This window comes from Amphiprion ocellaris, chromosome 14 (assembly GCF_022539595.1).
Source record: "Amphiprion ocellaris isolate individual 3 ecotype Okinawa chromosome 14, ASM2253959v1, whole genome shotgun sequence".
Taxonomy (NCBI): Eukaryota; Metazoa; Chordata; class Actinopteri; family Pomacentridae; genus Amphiprion; species Amphiprion ocellaris.
In genome coordinates this window covers 14,351,507-14,375,315 of record NC_072779.1, presented here as the reverse complement: position 1 = coordinate 14,375,315, position 23,809 = coordinate 14,351,507, and the positions used below count along the sequence as shown (strand labels likewise).

Below are 23,809 nucleotides of genomic sequence, written 5' to 3'. Positions count from 1 at the left end.
GTGCTCATGGCTCAACAGGTGTTCCAACTTATTTCAGATGCTGTTAGGAGCTTTTTCTTACTGATACTCCGGCATCTAGACTGGAGTATGGTGAATCTGATGTGATGCATCTGATAAGGGAGTTCAATCTGGTGTCTTTTATGCATCAGGTTTTTATTTTATTTTTAATCAAACAAGATATAGACCGGCTGGCCAACTGTTGGGTGAAACTACACCCAACTTCTTCACAATGCATTTTTGAGTAGGCAAGTGTATGTGAGATGAGCACAGATTTGACAGTTTCACCTGACTGAACTCACTTGATGTTCTGCCAGCCAGACCGCTTGTGCCTCCCCTCTGGCCTTTCGATGAAAATAAACGATCCCCGGGTGGCTGTTGCTTTTTGTACAAAATGGCCACAAGTCAGCGGGAACTAAATGTCCACTCTGAAGGGCAGGTGAATTAAAAGTTCCAAGACAATTTTCTGAAGTTTATAATTTATCCAGCGGCAGAGAGCACGCTAAGCAGCAATGTGTGTGTGTGTGTGTGTGTGTGTGTGTTTGTAGGTAGATGGACACATATGAACATCAAAATCATTCCGCAACATTGGCCTCATCTGAAAACAGTAGCAGATGTTGTTCACAGGAAGGAGGCATTCACTATTCTGTGTTTTTCAAGCAAATAATTAAACAAGCTCATCTAAAATGGTTTGTGAAAAATTAGCGCTGTTTTCACTGACGATCAAGTCAGGCATTCAGAGAACATATTAAGCATTTACGTGTTGTTTGACTGTAGTTCTGTCTCTATTTATTGTATGCATGTTGGCATCACTGAAAATGAGGCATGGTGTTCAATGTGTTTTCCGAGGTTAAATGAATATAAAATCATGATGACGAGCATCCTGTTTCACTCAATGCAGCAGGAACAAATGATGCTGAATTTGTCTCACTGTGCTGTTATATATACATTACCGTGTGAATCTCTTTTTCTAGTCGCACTTTGGAGTATGATCATACAGTACACTGGCTACGTACAGCATTTCAACTTCTCTGCTGGCAGATCATCCCTGACAGAGTCCAATTAACACATAAATCATGGTGTGAAATATCTGGTGAGACCCTTGAGAATAATTCTGCTGTTTTATGTATTTTTAACCATGAAAAATGTCTTTTGTCAGTGGAAGCTGATGTTCAAAGTCAAAGCAAATGAAAATCCTCCGGCGCAAAAAGCCAGCTCTTATTCAGTTAGATGTCAGCTGTCGAATCAGCTATGTTCTGATTATTTTCGAAGAGATTAATTGTTTAACTGTACAAGTTATTATTGGTTGGTGAGGAAGTACGTTCCAAAGAAACATATTTAAACTAATGGGCTTATTTACTTCAGACAGCAAAAACCCTCTCATAGCAGTGCCATGGGGGGTTTCAGCAGCAGAAGGATTTGACAGCTACATGAGACATGTGAAGCCTCTTCATTCACAAAAATCTGCTAAACAGACTTTCAAAGCCTTCTTTTTACCTGTTATGTCTGTATGGAATTCAATCTGGGCACACTTCCTTTAAAAACAGCTCCAATATTTCTAGTACAAAAAATATTTCTAAGGACAACTTCTCCTTGGGTAAAGTCACCTCACCTTTAAAAAGCCTTTTTACAGGCAGCGTGGTAAGTGCAGTTTGTATTTTTGTCTTTCAAACAAAAAATACTGAAATCAGTAGAACTCAGAGCAGCAGCGTAGGTCACATTTAGACTCAGAATATACACAAAATATAAAAGGTCAAAATGTGCAAGATGTAATTTCCTTTTGAGATTTTCTTTGAAGGGTTGATTTTTCAGCTTTTCACCTTAATTAGATTGTTGACAAAGAGTGACAGGAACATGGGGGGAAGAGAAAGGGGGGATGACGTGTGCTAAAGGTCCCTGACAGGAATCAAACACACACTGCCGCAGTTAGGGCTGCTGGCTCACCATGACGCCTCCAAGAGGAGATTACTAAAGACAGCAGTCACATATATTAGGTGCTTAGTACTGAACCACTATAAGATGAGGGATGACATTCATTTCAAGGTTTTGTTTGAAAATGAAAGATAAACCCAATGACTTCTAACTGTGCTGGAGATTATTCCATAGGCCAAAGTGGCAGTGAACCTTAGTCGTTCCTTACTGGCATGAAATGAGCACCACAGGCAGTTCACCAGGCCATTTATAGATTAGGGTGGTTTCAAAACAAGGAATTTTTATAACTTATACATGCTGTACGTCACATATTCTAAAAAGTCACTCTCCTGTGTCCTCTATCATTCGGCTGCTTAGAATACATATACGAAAATGACTTTACCAGCATGCCAAGTTAAAAATGTCTCCAAAGCCAAAGAGACGGAGGGCCTATAAAGAGTGACTTCTCCCTGACCACAGAGGAACCTATAATTGGGGGCCCAATATCAGCCTGCCTAAAAACACAGTTTACTATATACACGTTTCAAAATAGTAAGTGTTGTGGTGGGGCAGAGCCACACTGGGCAGAATAAGGTGGAGTCTCAAGGCTTGAATATACTTCACTTGCTGGTGTGTGCACGCTCCCTATCAAGATTCAAAGCCGCCGTCCACAGCCAGCCACTGAAGACCACTTGATGTACTCTTGTCCTTGAGACTTCATTGAAAGAGCTGTCACAGTCACTCCAATGACATACTGGCAGGCTAGTGTGAAAATACCCTATTTGTATAATGGCATGCAATGAAAACAGCACTACAATATGTCCACAGAATGCTGATAATATAGATCACATATGTCACTTTCAATGCAATGAGACAGTATGTTTTCTCTAAAGGAGTTATGAAATAAACCACTATGCCAATTAAACTAAAGACTATTTTTATGGAAATCAAAGAACATTAAATATTTGCTGGGTTAGTAGAGAAATACCACGGGACAATTAAGTCAAAGATACAAAGCATACGGAAGTTAACAAAAATCAACTATTAAGAGATAAATATGTGTGTATGCTGCTATATTTTAGAGAAGAATCATTACACAATAATAACCCAAACCAATATTTGCAGTCTGGAATATATTAAATGTTCATGGACAAGATAAAGTTTTACATAGAGATTTTAGTTCACCGATAACTTATTACACTTAATCATAAACTACACCATATTTTCGATGCTTTACAATATCAATTCATATTACAGATTCTATGCCAATGTCATCAAAGAAATTCGAACAATTGGAAGGTCACCTTTTTGATTTACAGACTGTCAGGAAGTGCACTTGACGCTCAATTGCTACAGCCAATGAATTGCCTTTGAGCAAGGCCTTTTAGCTCCAGCAAAGATACTTAGTGGCCAACAATTGATTGCCCACTGGGCTCACACATGTGACTGTGAAAAACTGTCTCTAAGGCAGGATGTTTCATCTAAACTACCCTGGTAAAATAAAGCTAAAATCTATAACTATCCAGTCAATAGAATCTATAGCAAAGCACTCATAGTGGAATTTTGTAAAGTGCCTACAAAGTGACCCCATTGAGTCTTCCCTAGGGTTTAGGAGATGCAAGATGTTTGCTATACAGTATAAATATACGGGCAAACTGTATGTTGTACAATTACAGTTATTCATGTCTCAGATGCCACAGAGGACATTTAAAGGAAAATGGCAAAACAGGGGTAAGAGCATAAATTCCTCTTACTGTAATGCAGTAATTTTTAAAATATACATTTGTAGAAAACTATCACAATTAAGCTCCTAATCGCTTAAGTAAAGCTACATGATAACTGGAGATGGCATAAATCCAATTTTATTTAAAAAAAAAAAAAAAATCCCTCCAAGTAAGCACGGTTAGCCTGTGAAATAACCCTGTAGGCTATCAGTTAGCCTAGGTTGCCTTTAAACTGTAGGGTGCCTTTTTTTCCTGACCCCAAATTTTGGTTCTCACTCTCTGTAAGCCAAAGCCATGTTAACACTCAAAAGTCAAACAAGACACTTGTCCATTAAGGCAGAGCTCTGGAAAAGGGGTAAAGAGAGAGGATGGCGAGAGGCTGTGTGAAGCACCACCATTCTACCCTTCCCCCTTCCTGAACAGTAGCAGATGACAATAGCTTCTAAACCAGGGCATGCCAGACATCCTGACAAAGGCAGGCTCCTCCCAAGCTGCTGAGTCCCTGTTCCCAAATAAACATAGCCACAGGGAGAGGGCAAGAGTCGGGGATGTGGTGCTTGCCATGTACAGACTAGCGGCAAAATAAGTCCTTTTGCCCGAGAGCAAGGCGTTCTGCCAACGAACCATAAAATTCATGCTGGACAAGGCAAATCTCTTGACACACTACAAGGCTCAGTCGCATTCTGCCTAATTAGGGCTGCAACAAAAAATAATGGTTTAACACTAATTTATCAAATAAAATGTCAGAAACTGAAAAGCAAATAAATTCATCTCCACATACATTACTACAACTGAATACTGTGAATGCCATGTAGCTCTTACTCACATGTAGGCAGGCGAAAGGGGTGAGGACCTGGATGTCTTAAGAACTGGCACTGGGAATTTCCAGCTGACAGGAGAACCGCTTTTCCATTTCAACGGCATGTTGTTGTCACCAGAATGGTGCTACAGCAATACCAACAGCAAAGACCATTTCCATGAAAAGGTTCCCAATGCAGTCTTCCATCCCACTCTGCCCACACCATTTAAGGGGGAGGGAGAGCAGCAGCGGCAGCAGCAGCTACAGAAATACACTGGTAAAGGCAGTGCAGGCTACAGTCAGGGTTGTGACTTTAGCGGCAGCACTGAGAAGCCAATAGATTGCATCCACCACAACTACTTGCCCTGCTGCATTCACAGTTGTCTCGTGGTAGGAGGGGGAAGAAGCCCTGCCTTCCCATCACCCTTTCAGGGTCTGTCAATAGACCAGTAGCTAAGCAACAGTGCCACCTTGTTAGAGGAGCTGTGATTACAGCTCTGAGCTTGCTATACAGAGATGTGGAGTGAAGATAAAAGAAAATTATCACGTGTATTCACTTCAGTTAAAACAGTATGTCACAGATTTATGATTAATTGATTAATAATCTAGCAAAAACATGTCCAAATCCAAATTTGTCCAACTTTTTTTAAGCATAGGATTTTGTTGATCATCTGTGTATACGCAACTCTTCCTGCTCTTGCTTCACAGCAAAAGCCTTTCAGTCACCCAGAAATGTACAGAGTTATCTCATTAAAACACTTTTTTGACTGAGATCCTGATTGGGCATGGTGGGGATTGTTTTTCTGAACCACTTATACATTCTCACACAAGAAGTTTTGCTTTCTCTTGCAATACTTTTGCGATACCTTGCAATAGCTTTTACACTCCCTCTGATTTATAGAGAAAGGGCTGAGATGCACAGAAATGTGTATTAAGTAGCAGACTGCTGCTGGTTGTGCAGCTGTGGCTCCTCGGATGCAAGTTTGTACCACTGCAGCAAGAAAGATAACTAGAGGAGCTTGTTAACCCAGCTCTCTCACTGACCACTGCTGAGGCTGATGGAGTCAGACTGTAGCTGTAATTGTAAGTGCAGCCATGGGATAGCAGAGATGTCACCGTGATCGTGGCCGTAACCATGCCTATGCTTTGGTCATGAAGAGTTTGGTTATGACACATTAGATAATTGTGCTGGCTGGATGTTCTGGTCACACTGAAGCTACAGTGTTCCTGAACTCGAGTACTGTATGTCCTGCACTGTCATAATAGAAGCACTGTGAGTTCAAACACTGTGTAGCACATCTATAATGTTAATATAAGCAGTGAAAAGCATTTACAGTACCGACAGACATATCCACCACAGATTCCATCATAAATGCAGCTGAAAATAACCAGGAGAATTAAGGTATATATGCATCACGTAACATCTTATATCATCTCTTTTCTGTAGTCTTTGCAGTGTTTCCTTTAAAAGGTAACTGGACTGGATCGCACATCAGTAGTTCATAGGGATCAGGACAGATAAATATAAATAATATTGCTAGGAACACAAAACATATTGGAACATTTTGCTATCACTTTGTCTTTTGGAAAGCAAAGCAACAAAACATATGAGACAGAGGTTGTCATGCCTTTAGCGTCTTGCCTCACTTTTAATAAATCAGTTAGACTTGTGGTTAGGGGAAACATCACGAGTGCAAAATCCCCTGAGCAGCGAGTTCTTAGTTTAATTCTCTGCTAGCTGGACCATTTGCTGCATCTCATTCCCCAACTCTGTTCTTCTCTCTCCTATATTCTCAGCAGCCGTCAAATAAAAGTCTAAAATGCCTCCCAAAATATCCAGAAAAGGACTAAGACACATTGAATTATTGTATATGAGATTAAACAACAGCAACTTCTGATGTAATATTTAATTCTTTAAAATTTACAAGGGTTCCGAGATGAAAGTGAAGCTTTGAGAAAGAACTGCAGCAGTAGCTCAAAGTAAAAGTCCTCTTCATTTTATTAATTAACCATGTTTATTAAAATATATTATTATTAATATTATTATTATCATTACATCTATCCCCTAGGTCAAATCACCATAAGACTGTCACAAGTGCAAGTGGGCAGGATGGCACCGCCAGGCTTTTACATGAAAAGACAATAAGAGAAGTGTTTAAACTTAAAGCACAAGTTCCTTCAGCTAACAGATTTTGTAACACTGTCCTTCTCAGAAAAGCTGCATATTTGTCCAGTTAATCTATTTTTTGTGTCAAACGCACTGCATATGTGTACACAGTGCTGCCTGGATATTTAGGGAACACTTCTACATGTGACATACATGGCTCTTCTCCTACCTGTCCTAAGTCCCCAAACCCAACCCAAATGTAACTATGATGGCTGCAGCACTGTTGATTACTTAAGCACAAACTGTAAACCGAACATTTTTTTCCTTCTCTGCTGTCATGTAAAACTTAAAATGAAAACACTATCCCCGCTGATACCTTTATTAGGCTACATTTGTACCTTCTGCAGTTATTTGTACAGTTTTCAAGGCCTTTGGGGAAGTACAATTCCCTAAATCTTGGTCATGCCCCTTTTCCGGTCTTCTTCCATCACCTGCAGCACTATTCACAGAACAACTCTGTCATCACGCCTTCCCCCTCCGCTTCTACTGTAACTGGCAGAGTGACCTTGAGTCTACTGCAAGGGCAGCAGTCATTCTGTCACTTCTGTCAAAGCCTGAAGGCTCAATGCTCCACCTGTTATCCTGAGTTCTACTGTATCACCCTCCTCCCAAAATCACAAACCCCCATAAAGACGACCGTTTCAAATAATACTAGTAGTACCACTACAGTAATCTCACACCTGTCCAGTGTAGATATTTTTATTATAGATGAATGAAGAGACCTCTAGTCTCGTGAATAACAAGGTATATCTCTGGTGTACAACTCAATCATTTAATTCTGCAAAAGCCATAAACCATAGAGAATTGATACCATGTTGTTTTATGCTCCTTTTGTGTGTTCAGCCTAGCCAATGGGTTATTGTAGTATTTGTTATTGATAGTTTATTCTGTGGAGAGACAGTCTGCACTCTGCCTCCACCTACATTAATTATAGAGCTTTACAGTTGTATTCCACAACTGCCCATACAGTTGGCATTGTGTCTCAGCCACCTCCACATAGTCCCAATTCTGTTTACAAGTACAAGATAATCTTTCCCAGACCTGGTCCACAACACTTTTGTGCAGATCATTGCTTGGCCACATATTAATTTTCAGGTTTGCTGTATTGTATACAGTTTAACATGACATTCAGAACAGACAGAGAAGTGCAAAAATAGAACTAGGATCTTTGTGATAAGTTGAGATGTTGATAAACCATGCCCACTAACGTCCCAGAAACTATATTGTTGCAAATTCAGTAATTATCGAAAAGATTTTTTAAACGGAAACTATGTCACCTACTTCCTTAGCAATACTGTAGTCTATTAATCCAAACTGCAAAATGGCAAAAAAGGGACTGCTGTTTTACAGAACTGAAACACTAGTCAATTATTCAATTGACTAAAATTTAATTTGCAACTGTTTTGATAGACTGAAGACTAAAATGTTAAAAAAAAGAAAATAAAAAAAAATACTGTGGCAGCTTTGTAGCGTACTTGTTTGCTTTTTTTGTTTGTTTGTTTGTTTTGCTTTGGGATATTGTGATGGGCACTATTTTTGATATCTTACCAAACAATGAATGAATCTAATAATTGAGAAAGTAGCTGTCACATTCATTGAATATTTTGTTTTGTTTCAGACTTACAGTTTCACTTAGTCAGTATTTGCTTTACAAATTGGATTTTGGGACATTTGAATTTCAAAGTTGTCACATGTGATTGCAACATTGGCATGATATGAGCGATACTTTTACATCCTCCACCTTATTTTTGTCTTCTGTCATCCATTATTGTCAAAAGAAGATGACAGTAACCTGCAGGTCTTAATTTAATGATTAATTATTTAGTGTAAGCCCAAAATATACCTTATCCTCACATTTATGTGTTTGTGTCTAACAGATTTCTGAGATCACACACAAGATGTTCCTACTGTGAGATATGCACATAAACACACCTAATTAGAGAACTAAGGTTGTATAATTGAACCAGTTTTGTGTGTCTGTTGTGTTACTCTCAGCTTTTCTGCAGAATTTTCACAGTGAAACTAATATTCTTCAGCAGCCAAGTCAAGAAAAACTTTGTACCCTCTGTTGTCCCATCTGTCCCTATTTCTCAAACTGGAAGTAATAAGCTGCACATTAACCAAAGATTGCTGCAAATCAGCAAAAAAAAAACCACAAAGTTTTTCCACATATCTGTTCAATCGCTTCATATTCAGGTCAAAAGGCATTGTGTTGTCTTAACACAGCAACCATACAAGAAGCCGGGGTGAGGATAAAAACAAACAAAAAAAAAAAAGATGACTTAAGAACCGAATTCTGTGGCATTAATCTCTAAATATTTATTCTATTCTCCAATTTAGATGATATCCTGTCAGAAATTGAGAACAAAATGCCCATTGCACGCCAGTTATGCAAAGTGTTGCTCTCAGATTAGGTCACATTACATCAAGTTCAGTCATTTGACTCTAAGTGGTACAAACAGGGGGTCACCTCATAAAAAATATTTGCTTGTTTACCATCGCCATCCTGTTGAGTAACACTATGTCAGTCTTTGTGTACCAAGGGCTGTGACAAAACTGTTTAAGCATCAGAATGACTGCTGGAAAATAGTGATAAATTACTCAACAGTATGCAAAGGCCATTCAGGCATGGAAGGCTGTCACAGGTGAATAACTATGGCAGAAACACTGCAATATCTTTCAGGTCGATGAAGGACACTTTGGTAAGAGTCTTAGCAGTAGTTCTCAATCCTTGTCCATGTAAACCATAGCCCTTCTGCTTTTCTTTCTTACAAAGTAATCAGGGATTACCTGATTAACACCTCTGACTCCAGGTGGAGGCCACGTCCTAGATAGGACTGATAACAGGCACTATATACAGTTTAGGTTAGCAATTTTGCAATTTTTCATGTAGAGAGCAGTGAAAAGAAAATCTTGAAGGTTTAAAGGACAGATAATACTGTTTATTAACTGCTCCTGAATGTTTGATAAGCTACATGACAAAATGTGAATTGGGTTCAATGAAAGTGAATGAAATTACATATGTAGAGTGGCTAACAAAATAAGGAGACATTCTGAATTACCTGTCATGCAGTCCGATGGGCATCGTCTCCCCTCTGTGCACAGGGTGCTCCATACCCTCACCAAAACCACACCTCAAAACAAACAAACAAAAAAACAACAAACATTTAACATCTGAATTAAGTATTTCCTCCAAACAACCAAAAAACATCCAATCTCACTCTGGAAAACAAGACAAGAGACAAAGCTAAAACGTGTAACGTCAGGGTTATATGTGCACTTTCAAAATAACTTTTTAGGTTTTAAAGTCTGCATATTTTTAGATACAACACTGGCTTATGGTCATAGTAATGCAATTGTTGTAAACATAAAAAAGTTTTCCATAGTACTCCATCTTACAAAACATGCCTAGAAAACAAAACTATTTCTATAAAAGAGATCACAAGAGATTGTTAAAGAGACACAGCAAAAAAAAAAAAAAGAAAACGCAAACGTTAATTGTTTTTGAAAGCATATTTGTTGCAACTGGCATTTAAAATAAATTGAAAATCCCTAATAGTGATTATTTTTTTAAAGTGTTTCAATATTGTCTGAACAAACTAGATGGCAATCAATATAAAACACTAACTTCAAGTTTACACCGAAAGCAAACCATTTCCTAATGAGAGTGGGGTAAGTCATAGTGAAGCATGCATATTCATACTGGATGTAATATGTCCTACAGCAGTCGACAGCAAGGTGAATGGGCGTTTCTTGACCCCCATTCCCTGCTGAAATGTTACAGTTGCATCATATTTCTAACTTGTTGCTTTACACAGAACTGGGCTAATTGAAGCTAAAAATATCGGCAGTGTGTGTTACTTGACAGAACACGTTTCTTTATATTTTGAAACTCAGCCAACATTATGTTAAAAATAAAGGGCAGACAATCACTGATCGCGAGTCTATCAAACAACTGCTGATACACATGTCGATTTCGATACAGCAAAGTTTCCTAAACAGTTACTGGTCGTTTCCTGTTGTTGTGGCATGTTTTAGTGACAAAAATCCGAGATGAACGCTTGAATCTGCAAACTGCTGAGCGCTGAGCTCTCAGACACACACCAAGTCGGTGAGGCTAGTCCTTTTGATTAAAGCTAAAGTTGTGATATCGTTAAATGCACGGAGAAACTAAGTCCACGGCGAGGCAGCTGGCTTACTTGCTAGCCAAAGCTACAGGCTATCATCTCCTAAAACATTCGCGCTCACTCGTCGGACTAAACAAGTGTTTTCTCACAAGAGGCGACGCTGTCAAACCGGAGCTGCTAATTTTCTGGCCATGTTGACTCCACACAGTCGTTACATCTCCAGTGGGAGCAGGCTAAGGCTAACTAGCTAAGCTAACCTTAACGTTAACATTGGCTAGCTTAAAATAACCCCACATCATGACAGTTGACTAAATGACAGTCAAGTTGGTTGCTCTGAACTATCATCTGCTAGCTACGTTAGCTTTACTACCGACGGTGTACACGACCGGGCTCTTAGCACGAGTTAGTTGGTTTAGTTATTAGTTGGTCTGGTTGGTTGGTTGATTTGCCACCACCAACAGATGCCAGTGACTAACTGTCAACCTGGTATTTGTTGAGCTTAATATGCTCTAGATATTATTCCAATCACAGTACTTATCTTAAATATATTCTGTAACTTTTAAATAACAGATTCCATACCTTCAACACCGAGATAACGTTAACTAGCGTCCTTGTTTTCCTTCCAAGCCCTAAAATCCACTTACACCATCGGAGCCGCCTTCCTCGCCTCCTTTTATCCAATGTACTTGTCGGTTACTAGGAGAGTCGGAGCATCTAAACTTCCCATTGGTGGAGGAGTATGGCAATCTTCTCTCATTGGCTCAAAACTTCCGTTACTAAATAAAGTGGTTTTAAGAAGAGTCCTCTGCATGTGGAGCACTTGGAGATTGAAATGTCCACATAGCTTTGCTCTAAAACCATTTATTGTTTAGAATTTGTCCCTCACAAGTACAAACTTAGAGGGCATATCTCTCTCATTTTAAAAACTGCTGTACCAAAGACACAGCATCACTGATGCAAAAACACAAGACCCCCTAGTGCCATGCATGTGTTAATTTTAATAGATGCTGAAGTATGATTTTTTTTGTTGTTTTTTTCTTTGCGTTTGGTTTAAGTGTTAGGGTGATTGAAGAGGAAATTTCTAGGTTATGTAATGAGAGGCTATTCTTGATCAAATATGGAAGTTATCTGTTTTACAGTAACCGCAGCAGTGCAGTGGATGTGGCTGCAGCTTCAACAGACTACACTGCAAAAATCAAACTGAATAAAAACTCTCAACTTCAAGTTGAAAATTTCTTTGTTAGAATGACCATTACAATGTGCATTATTGACAAAGCAGGTCATTTTATGATCTCACACCACACAACACACGTGCGCACACTGTATCTACTTGTCTTTTACTCAGAAGTTTCCCCACCAAAAGAAAACTAAAACACAGAAGAACATAATAATCTTTCAGAGCGGAAGGTAGGGTGATTAAAAAGGAATTTGTTTGTTTATAAATCCTTATGTGTACTTTACTGGTTATACACTTGGAGTTCAACATTGGACGTATTGGAAAAGTTTGCAAAAACAAGACAACTGCTTTAAAGCACATAAATAATGTTAATAATATCATTTATCCAATGAAGACTTTAAATGCTTTTACTGGTATTTTTTTGTACGTCTGCCTTTGAATGAAAAATGTGGAAAAAAAGAAGAAAATTGTAAATTGTTCCTTACCAAACCGTACCTCTCAAAAAGCAATGTTATGATGCAGAACAATCTGTTAGTCAACAGCCATGCAGGACAGTAATTATTTTGCAATCACTATTAAACTCATACTTGAAAACATTAGTTCAAATATTGTCTACAATTACAATATAACGCCTCAAAAAATAATGTATGCATTCATTAAAATGCACTGCACCACTAGCAATAATCACTTCTTTACCACCTCCACTGTTTTGTGCTCTTCAATCATCAGTTAAATTGCAAGCCCATTATTAATCAGCTGATGCTTTGATGTGGAACAAAGAGTGCTTTGATTGAATATTAAAAAAAAAAAAAAAAAAAAAAACAGACTTCAAATCTGGCTGTATTCATTGTGCCCGCCTACATTCATGTGTGAATGAATGAGGGAGACCTGCAGCTGCTAACTTATGTGCGTGTTTTATCAACTTATTCTCATGCCATCAGTTGCACTCCACTGGATGTGTATTGCCATTTAATTACACTTTATGCTAAAGCTTACAAATTTCCACACACATTCCACATTCAGTTATCTGTGTATTAGTCTCATTTTAAAAAATGGTTTTGCTGATCATTTTGAATGTCACTTGAATTACAAGGCACAATGAGCAGAAAGACGTAGTATAAAACTTTGTATTACAAGTGTTTTTAGAGAGCGCTTTTAATCAATGAAGTATTCTGCAGGATTCTGGGGTATAAAGTGATGGCTTAAAGCAAATTAAAGACCCCCTCTAGTGAAAATCTTTCTTTTTAACCTCGTTAACATGTCCATATGTTGTTTTGGTATATGCTGGAAGACACATCATGAGTAAAATAAGCAGTCCATGGCTGAGCATTTCCACGCTGACACTCCAGTGTACTGATGGCAGTCTTAAAAACACAAAGTCAGACAGGAGGAACCAATCTTTGTGGGGTGGTTTCTGTATCATTATTCTTCTTCAGAATCAGTTTCCTGTTTGAACATGTCTTGCTGAATTATTCCAATAATCTAACTTGCTCTTGTGAAGCGTAGACATACAGATAAATTACACCAACATTACAATAACATAGACTAGTTCTACAGCGTTTGGACAGAGTTGTAGCTGGTGTGCTTGAGCTGCAGTGAGCTGTCGGGGGAAAGTTGAAAAAGAGAATCTGATTTAATAAATCCTCACATTGGAAAGGAAGCAACAGCGTAGAATAACAACTAAGCCATTTAGATGGGGAAAAAAAACCTTAATATATCTATGCTACCTATGATGACCTAAATATATAATATGTAAATAAGTAACAATCATACACAAATATTAGTTTTAGGGGTTTAATGGCTTCACCAGAGATGACTTACAACTTAATTTTTAAGCTGTAAAATGTTCATATCAGTAGCCTTACATATCCCGATCAGATATGATTCTTATCAAAATATATTATTTACAATATCTATTTCAAAAAGTGCTTCAAAAATCCAGTGTCAGTGAGACTCCACACTACTTGATTTCAGAGATTAGCTTCTCATCCTCGGATGATGTTTTGCTAGTCTTAGAAAGATCCTATAGCTAGTGTGTTTTTGGATGTAAGGAAAATCTCCCTACTAATACTCCTTCCTCACCATGCCATGGCACATGACAGCCCAGCCCATGCTTTTTCCATCCTCCTGCCTGCTGTTCGTCAGTGAGTCCAGCAGCGGACAGTAATGTGTCAAATTCATACCCAGCCATCATAACAGTGGAGCAGAAGAAGAGGGCGCCTGAGCCCCGCCCTTTGACTCACCTCGCTAAGATGTGTTTTTTGTGTTACTGGTTTGTTTATGACGCCGTTCACTGGCTCTGTTAGCTTGACAGCTGATCAAGTGTGAGCTGAAGTTAAAAAGCGCGTTTTTTTTGGCGACGGTTTTCATCCTCGATACTGTGCTTTTAGCGAGACCGATTTGAAAAGAGGCAGGAGGCTAGTTAGCATTAGTTGCTGCCTAGTCGTACGAACAGATCACATTTGTTAGCATTGCTAGCATATTGTAACGTTATGGCGTGACGTTGGACAGGAAAGTGGTTGTTTGACGACGCCCGGGCCAAGACTTTGAAGTTGCATTATCACTGTCGAGGAGGCCGAATATAACGAGACATATGTATATCACTTAAATCATTCGCAGGTTAGGCTTTTCCACAGCTGCCTGGCGACTAACTTAGACTAGCTAGCGAGCTAATTTGACGTTAGCATGGCGTCAGATACAAGTGACACAGAGGAATTTTATGATGCTCCAGAGGACGTTAATTTCACTCCATCTCCAAAAGTGTAAGGAAACACATTTTGATAATATTCAGTTTGATTAAAGTGACAAATGCACTCGTTTCTCTGCTTGTTTTATCATGTAGCATAAGTATCTACTCAGCGTAGTCATGACAGCTGACGTTAAATTTGCTAAATGACTATTTGCATAAATAACGTTCGTTCAGTCGCTTCAAAGACAAGTCATGAGTTTGGTGCATAATACTGTCATGCCATTTTTTGTTTACATCAGTAAAATGTGCAGTTATATAGAGCCATACGGTTCTTCAGTTGACCAGCTGTTTGATGTTAGTACAGTCAGTCTGACCCCAACACACAAGTCACATGATGTTATTCCCGAGTAGTAAAAGTTTGCATGTAGGAACAGGTTTCTTTAGAAAGCTGAAACCAAGATGCAAATTGACAGTTTCTATTCAAAACATTGTTTGTTGTTGCACCAAAACTATATTACTGGCTGCCACTGTTGGTAACTGAAGTCAAGATCACCCCAGGAAAATATTACAGTTATTCTTTCATACTTACAGTCATCTTAGATGGGTTGATCTATGACCAAAATTAAGCTATATCCACTGGATTTTTTGAGCACTGATATTATGGCAAATGTTTTTTCAGTCACCCTGTAAATATCACGTACTTCGTCATGCAGAAACCAAATTTCATTTATAAGTACCCGGTCTCTTTTCTTGCTACTGTTAAAGTTAAATTCACTAAGCATCTTTCAGCACACCACCAAGTCAAACACCACATTCAGAAAGCTGTTTTTAAGGCACAAGAGATAGGAAAATCTTTTTATTTATTTTATTTTATAGTTCACACATTATTTTTACTGCTTAGAAATCAGATGAAATTAAAAGTTTAGATTTGTTTTAGGCTATTGGATTTTAAATGTTGAGTTCAATTGCATTTTTGAACTGTGTCTCTTTGTGCTCTTAGGTCACCTGCAAAGTTTGTCATTCCTTCACCTCAGGTATGTTTATCTAAAACCCTGGCAATGTTGAAACATGGTAGTGTATGCTGTGCTGAGTCACTGCTGAAATGATTACTCTGACTTTAGCTTGAAAATTACTATGACTTGAAAATGAAGTGATGTTAGCTAGTACATAGAATTGTAGTTCAGTTAAATTTAATCATATTGGTATCCTTGTGAATCTTATATTTAATCTATCAAAGATTAATAGGTTACACCCATTTATTACTACTTACTATTCAAAATGGTTAATTAGTAGTTTGCTCTTTGCCTGTTGTTAAATATATACAGCATTACTCAGAGTTTGATGGAAGTGAGTGTGATATTTTATCAGAATTACATACCAGTGGCTATTGGAACTGAACCTTGTACAAAACACTGTTCTGACATGAAGTGTTTAAGTATCTACAGGTGACTGAAGTGTTTATAGTAGTCTTTTTGATGTTGCACCTACCATGAGTGACTTTAAGGTGTGGCAAAGTTGCATGAAGAAACTTGGGCAAATTGCATTGTTAATTTTGATGAAGTGAAAAAGCTAAATGCAACTCCTGCAAAGAACAAGGAGAAAAGCACTTGTCTTCTCAAGCAGGCAGCCTGTTTTCAGTTTCCCTGTTGTTGACTGACAGCTTGGAATCCTTTCTTATTCCAAAACAGAGTTTTTCCAATCCCATGTGTAAGAATTATCAAGATAGTTTTTCATCAAATGCTGCTCCTATTTTTTCTCCATAACTTTGGTGATTGTGGTCAGAGAGCTGAATTTTAACTTCATCTGTGACTGTGTCACTCGTTTCGAGGCCAGTTTGGTTTATCCAGACGTTGCTTTGTGTGCTTCAAACATTGACTTTTGTTGTGAGGTTAAGGAGTGAACTTTGTTCACACACTAACAACCCACACACAACATTTGCATCGTTTACTGAAAATATCGATTTTTAGCAGGAAAAACATATTGCCTCATGGGCCAGTGTTATGCATGGATAAAACATTGTATGACCCTGGGGTTGTCTTATGAGTCAGTCACAAAGACCAGGGTATAATAAAAAAGTGTTCACAGGGTGATAAGTTTTGGATTTAAAAAAAAAAAAAAAAGTTTATCAGATATATATATTTCTTTGCAAAGGTAGCAGATAGGTATATTATATAGATATAAATTATCTATACTGACATTCATAAGTAGGATTCCCTTGTTTTGGTTATGTTTGACAAACCTTTATTTAAGTCACAGCTGGAAAAGGACTTTTCTTATTACTTCTATGTATATATTGTAGGTAACAACGATTTTTTAAAATTGTTTTCTTTACAGCTTTCCCAGAGATCAGTAAATGCTGCACAAGATGTGAGCTGTGCCACATCTGAGACTCAGCAAGATGATTCCCTGCAGGTATAGTTTTCTCTGTTCTTGTACAGACTCTGATATAATGGAAAAAAACGTCTTTCTCAAAACAGTAGAGTTTGATCATATTCTCATATTTATTGTGTCCAAAAAAAAGTCTAAGTTAGTTCGGGTCTTTGAAAGGTACAAGAGTCAAATTAAGCCGACATCTGTGAGTTGCCGTATTGTTTAAATAACTGTTATTTTCTCTTCCTCGTAGATCATCGATAGCATAATCGAGGAGAGCCAGAAGGGAAGTGTTGGTGATGTCGGTGAGGTGGCTCAGCTGTTAGATCAGCTACATGTTGATGTAAGAGCGGAGTCAAAGGAAGGCAATAATGCTGAGGGAGTTCCTGTGGAGCCAGCAGCGCCAACTGTTGAACCTCAACTTGTTGAAAGGCCAGAGGAACAACAGAAAAGCTTAACAACAAATGGAGAATTCTCTGTACCAGCTCCTGAACCCATAGATCTACCGGGACCGTCAGTGGGCTTACAAGAACATGTTCAGCCTCCAGACATCACCAGCACCATAGGACAGAGACAGTCTGATGGGGCTGCTGTGGGTGCAGAAGGCGAGCGGGAGCAGAGGCCCGCAGACATCTTAGACCAGGTTCCTTTGACAGACGGGCCGGCTGACATAGACCCCTCTGGGCCCATGAAACCTCCACGGCAGTTCACAGTGGAACCAGACATTGTAGCCAGCACAAAGAAGCCTCCTCCATCACGTCCACCCCCTCCCAGTGGAGGTCCTCCACCAAGACCTCCTCCACCATCGTGGCAGAGTTTACCTTCCAAGAAGTCACAGGAGTGTCTGAGGCCAAGTGGACTGGAAGGTAGAAAAACATACACACTGAATTGTATTAAAGTTTTGCATTAATCCGAAGTATGTTTTGCAATATTGACCTCAATTTTTCTGATATAAGAATTAGGGACTGTTTTAACATGTGGGACACTGCTGTTAAGTCAAAAAAGGCTTCAGCATAACCCCAGAAGGTTGGTTCCAGATTTTCTTGAACCAGGCATTGCAAAGCATGAGTAAATAAATGACAGACCTGTAGTCACCACATGTGACCAGTGATTTAGCTTAATAATGGACGACTAGAACCATGAAGTATTGTAAGCAGAAGGAAGAAAGAAATTCATTGTATGACTTTGTAGCTGGCTGACTTTGGCACATACACCCACTGCTGAGATACAAGGAGACAGAGTTGAAAAACATCACTCATCTTATATGAGGAAAATCACACATTTGGCTTATCTGGCCATCTCACATTCACTGTTGTAGACTGCCTGTGTTTTATAGCTGTTCAAATAGTAGCTGTCCAAGTGAAAGTTGTGTTTAATACTATATGCATACACAGGTTTCCACAACTGTGTCTTTTAAAGAATGTTGAAATGACATATATAGCATCCTATCTTCCATGTCTGAGGTTTTGCTTACAAGATATCAAGTCTTTAGGAAAAATGCCATTCTTGCTTTTTCATTGCAAATTTTCTGCAATACCAAACACTGAACACATATAAACCAGACTAGAAATCAGTTATTGAGATGAAGTGTTGTCTTCTGTTGTGTGATTATTCAGTGTCTGCAGTCGGTGCAGTCAGCGTTGATCCTCTGGAGCCCTCTGGCCTGGTGTCTCCCAGCAGCACCGTGAGGAGTCTAACCAAAGAGCTACAGCATTCCTTGGATCTGGCCAGTGCCACCAGTGGGGATAAGGTGGTGACAGCACAGGTCAGTGAAGCTGGGGACTTGTCTGCTTTTAGACTTACTGTAGCCGTTTGCTTATCTATTGCTGGCTTTGTATTTATTTTCTTTAGGAAAATGAGGATGAACAGGCTTCATCTCCAAGTGAAGGACAAACTCCAGGCCCTCAGCGCCCACGTTCCAACTCTGGCAGAGAACTGACAGATGAAGTAAGAGTCCCTCTGTGTTTGTTTTTTTGCCTTTATACAGCTTGAATCCAAGCCATAACCCAACGTCTTGCACATTCTTTAGACCAACTTTCTCTGCAACAAAAACATACTTGTGTTCAATCTTAAAACAGGAAATCTTGGCCAGTGTGATGATCAAGAATTTAGACACTGGGGAAGAGATTCCTCTAATTCAGGCAGAGGAGAAACTTCCTGCTGGGATCAACCCCCTCACTCTACACATCATGAGGAGGACCAAGGAGTACATTACGTAAGCAGAAAATAATTTTTCTGTAGAAGCTGCAGTTCTGTTACATTTCATTTAATACTAGACAAAGCACCACTTGTTGTAGGAGTTAAAGGGTGAAAGATGGTACTGAATAAGGAGCATCAAACTAGGCCTCCAGGAAAAAGCTTTTTTCTAGCAAGGAAATAAGCTGGTTGCTGTTTGTTGTATTGACGTTAACAGTTTGCACTTGTACAAAACATTTTCCCATGGAAAAGATTTTTTAAGCCTTATCATCTAAAAACGAACGGTACATTCCCTAGAAGAAGCTGATATATATTATTTCCTCGCAGGAATGATGCAGCACAGTCAGATGATGATGATAAGTCTCAGGCTCCCCTGGCAGACACGGATGGAGGGAAACTGAAACAGAAAACGTAATACATCACTGACGTTTTGTAGCCTGCTGTTGGAAAGGATGATTTTCTCCTTCTCACTGCATCATTTGATATGAGATTTTGTTGTCCCTTAAATTTTGAACTAGAACCCAGTTTAAAAAATTCCTGGGCAAGTCGGTGAAAAAGGCCAAGCATCTTGCTGAGGAGTATGGCGAGAAGGCAGTCAACAAAGTGAAAAGTGTGCGTGATGAAGGTAAAAGAAATGTAAATGTGAAGCATTCGTGCAGCTGAAACAGTGTATTGTTTTTTACAATTATATTTATGATGTTGCTAGAACTACAGACAAACTTTTCACAAAAATAATTACAAAAATGCAATGCTTTTGTATCATCTGTACATCTACATGTATTCACAATGCGGGGTGTATATCAAACTGTTTCCCTTCCCTTTAGGAATCTAACATGCATAACACGTTTCAAGGTTGAAAGTTCAGCCAATAAATCTGATCCACATAATCATAAAATTCTGCTAATCCAGAACATTAGAAGAATTTGTTCTGGATTAACAGAGTACGTAATTTGTTGAATTGCTGAGATTGTGACCAGTGATGAAAATTTACACTTATTTTAATGGATTTCAAAATGCCCCCACATGCTTATGAAATATGAATTCCTGCTCCTGTGATGGCTTTCATAATCTTAGCTATGCTTCTTGTTTGGCGTGCTCTCAGTGTTCCATACAGATCCGGATGATCCGTCATCGAGTGACGATGAGGGCATGCCTTACACCAGGCCGGCCAAGTTCAAGGCAGCACATAGCTTCAAGGGTCCCTTCGACTTTGATCAGATTAAGGTGGTGCAGGACCTCAGTGGAGAGCACATGGTACGAGGATCATAGGTTGTTATTTTATCGTTTTGGTGTTGATGTGTAAGGGAAGATGTGCACCAACAAATGCTTGTATTACAACATCTTTGTCTTTCCCTCAGGGGGCTGTTTGGACGATGAAATTCTCTCACTGTGGGAGGCTGCTGGCAACTGCAGGCCAAGATAACGTGGTTCGCATCTGGGTCTTGAAGACTGCCTTTGACTACTTCAATAACATGAGATTAAAGTACAACACTGAAGGTAACCTCATCTGCAGCTCCCAATATCGTGGAGTATGGTGATTGATTATTTTAATTTACGTGCTCAGCCTGGTTGCTGCGGTAACATTATTTTTTGTTATGGCCTCTCTAGGTCGAGTTTCACCTTCTCCCTCTCAGGAAAGTTTATGCTCCTCTAAATCTGACACTGATCCCGGGGTGAGTGAAATTAATAACACTTGATTTGTGAGTTGTTCAGAGTTTAGAAAAAAAAAATGCAAAGAAACTGTTATTTTTAGGCTGTTGTAGTATTCATGTGAGTTCTGCAGAGGTTGCCTATTTTACTGTCACTCTTTTCCTAAGTGACTGTGCTCGTGTTCTAGGCAAGTTGTATTCCAGAGGACCCAGACACAGAAGACAGAAATGCCCCATTTCGTCAGGTCCCCTTCTGCAAGTACAAGGGTCATACAGCTGATCTGTTAGACTTGTCCTGGTCGAAGGTAATTATCTCACTGCCGTCTTTTCATTATTGTCCCTCGTCTTCACATATTTTAGACCCTTGTTTTTATCTCTGGTCTCACTTTTTCTGTTGTTGTGTCGACCTAGAACTTTTTCCTGCTCTCCTCTTCCATGGATAAAACCGTCCGATTATGGCACATATCCAGGAGAGAGTGTCTCTGCTGCTTTCAGCACATTGATTTTGTCACAGCCATTGCTTTCCATCCCAGAGTAAGCTGTGTCACCTTGCATTACTTCTGCGAGCACAAATCATACATCTATTAATTTTGGCTCCCGCGTTGTATTTATAGTAACAGTTTGTTCTTGTTTCCTAGGATGACAGATACTTTTTAAGCGGATCTCTGGATGGAAAACTAAGGCTCTGGAACATTCCAGACAAGAAGGTGGCTCTGTGGAACGAAGTCGACGGACAAACGCGGCTCATCACTGCTGCTAATTTCTGCCAAAACGGGAAGTATGCGGTCATTGGCACCTATGATGGCCGTTGCATCTTCTATGACACAGAGGTATCCACTTGCAGTACTTTATTCTTAATATATTGTGTTTATTATTTCCTTCCCATCCATTTTGTTTAGGCCGCATTCATTAAAATACCGATGTGTTGTATTCTTGTGTTTGCATGTTCCTTAGCGTCTAAAATACCACACTCAAATTCACGTGAGGTCCACCAGAGGAAGGAATAAAGTAGGACGCAAAATTACTGGCATTGAACCTCTGCCTGGAGAGAATAAGGTAACATCTGGCCTCCACTACAAATATGTTTATACTAAGTTTGATGTCCTCTTTAATGACACGCCAGACACGTCAAATGTCACAATCCACTCTCCCCGCATAGATTCTGGTGACCTCAAATGATTCCCGCATCCGCCTTTACGACTTGAGGGACTTGTCTCTGTCCATGAAATACAAGGGTTACGTCAATAGCAGCAGCCAGATTAAAGCAAGCTTCAGGTGAGGATGCTTCCATTTCAAATTAACATTACGTGAGTAATAAATCCCTCTCCGTGAACTGCAGTTTAAAGTAGTGGTGTTGACTATTTGTTGCCCATTAACTCTGCTTTTCTTGTCAAGTCCTAGTATTTAACAAGTTTTACTGTAATAACGGTCCATTACAACAATTACTCTTGTTTATACTGTTTGTTGTACTAAGCCTTTTATGCAAAAACTCATTTATTCCTGGACCTTCTCCCCATAGCCATGACTACTCCTTCATAGTCAGTGGCTCAGAGGATAAGTACGTGTACATCTGGAGCACTTACCATGACTTGAGCAAATTCACATCTGTACGACGGGACCGCAATGACTTCTGGGAAGGGATTAAAGGTAAACTGTGCTCTGTTGAGTGACACACAGGATTTAATTTAAGTACCAGTCTGTTGTCTTTGTTCCCTGTCATTGGACTGTTACTGAAGCATTATTTATCTTTCAGCACACAATGCAGTAGTCACCTCAGCCATTTTCGCGCCCCACCCAGGCCTTATTGTTCCACAAGAGACTGGAGCAGAGAAACCAGAAGCAGAGTGTAAGAGTCTTGACTCGACAGACTCTGAAACAATACCCTCAGGTGTGTCCGCTTGATACAGTTCATAAACACACTTTAGGATATCAAGACTGTTTTCAGTGCTATAAAATTTCATGATTGTTTGCTTTCTTTGCAGGAGCCCTAAAGACAGATCACACGGAGGTTCTTCTCTCTGCTGACTTCACTGGAGCTATCAAAGTTTTCATCAATGTCAAAAAGTACTGAGCACTTCAGAGGCTCTCAGCTCTTCATGTTCTGTCTGTCAGAGATCAGTCCTCGCGATGGAGGACAACATGTCAGGAGGTCACCTAGCTACCTAATGGTTATTGCTCTGAGACAAAGCTATCTGTAGCTTTTTTGGGGGTACAGGGACCCTAAAATGTAAGATGAGAGAATGGGTGGAAGAAATGAACTGTACAAAATGGACAAGGTGAGATTCTGTCACATTTCTATTTTTCATACCAAGCTACTGTGAACGGTTTTGGCATCGAGAACAAAAGAGATCCAGAAAAGCCAAGTGTATGGTATGGGAAATTCAATCTGTTCAGGTGTGTGTGTGTAAATTTACAACTGTATGGTCAAGACTGGCTGTAGTTACAAGACTATCTGTAACAGTATGGGCACCTTACTTGTTACTGTAGCTCCCATATTTCAGAAAGTTCCAAGAGAAGCAAGACACTGTCTAATGTCAGTCAGATTTCAATGATGTCTTGTGGAAAGATGTTTAACTGTTTGTCTGGAAATCGAGGTGGATTGAACTGTCATTTACAAATTGTGTGTGCCTACAAAATCTAGATTGCTTTTCTAAATCCAACTTCTCAAGCTTTCCTCTAAACCATTTCAGCAGATAACCGCAAATCCACAGTACAGGAAATCTGTATACAGTTACTAATGATTAGGGCTGAGTATCTTCAAGTTTTTGTCAAAAACAATACTGGCTCTTAAGTACTTTTGATATATTTCTTTGTTCAATGAAAGCACATTTCATTATATTAAAATAGAACTGTAAATTTACTGTGTAGCATTGCATACTTACTGCTTTTGTAAACAAATGATGCTATTACTTTCCTCAATAAAAATCCACACAAACTAGAAGAATGTTGATGACCTTTTTTTCAGCCTTTGAAAAAAAAAAAATCACATTATTGCCACCATTA

The 23,809-nt window shown here is 39.2% G+C and overlaps 2 protein-coding genes across 5 annotated transcripts in view; one reads left to right on the top strand and one right to left on the bottom strand.

Moving 5' to 3' along the window:
* klhl13 (kelch-like family member 13) overlaps positions 1-11,392 on the bottom strand; it is a 40,318-nt gene extending 28,926 nt beyond the window's left edge. Inside the window, exons 1-2 of one of the 4 annotated variants that reach the window (XM_023288459.3) lie at positions 11,305-11,392; positions 9,661-9,732 (exon numbers count right to left, since the gene is read on the bottom strand). In XM_023288459.3, coding sequence (XP_023144227.1) covers positions 9,661-9,713 — 53 coding nt within the window. In that variant the 5' untranslated portion in view covers positions 9,714-9,732; positions 11,305-11,392. Of the gene's footprint in view, positions 1-4,458; positions 4,788-9,660; positions 9,733-11,304 lie in introns of those variants that run through there. The other 3 variants (XM_035956442.2, XM_035956443.2, XM_023288460.3) reach the window with 3 other exon arrangements.
* Positions 11,393-14,102: 2,710 nt separating this feature from the next.
* On the top strand, positions 14,103-23,750 carry wdr44 (WD repeat domain 44). The gene is made up of 20 exons (XM_023288453.3): positions 14,103-14,664; positions 15,592-15,625; positions 16,926-17,003; positions 17,215-17,827; positions 18,578-18,726; positions 18,813-18,908; positions 19,040-19,176; positions 19,485-19,568; positions 19,676-19,782; positions 20,260-20,411; positions 20,516-20,654; positions 20,766-20,830; positions 20,995-21,111; positions 21,218-21,340; positions 21,445-21,636; positions 21,761-21,862; positions 21,966-22,081; positions 22,326-22,453; positions 22,560-22,694; positions 22,789-23,750. Exons 1-20 carry the CDS (start codon positions 14,588-14,590, stop codon positions 22,875-22,877), a joined length of 2,733 nt encoding a protein of 910 aa, XP_023144221.2. The 5' UTR covers positions 14,103-14,587; the 3' UTR covers positions 22,878-23,750.
* Positions 23,751-23,809: the final 59 nt, after the last annotated feature.

Bases quoted from the DNA above. Each gene is read 5' to 3' on its own strand.
- wdr44 (XM_023288453.3), top strand. From the start codon at position 14,588: ATGGCGTCAGATACAAGTGACACAGAGGAATTTTATGATGCTCCAGAG. The intron at 15,626-16,925 runs GTATGTTTATCT...TTTTCTTTACAG, and splicing joins TTGTCATTCCTTCACCTCAG to CTTTCCCAGAGATCAGTAAA. The intron at 17,828-18,577 runs GTAGAAAAACAT...GTGATTATTCAG, and splicing joins GAGGCCAAGTGGACTGGAAG to TGTCTGCAGTCGGTGCAGTC.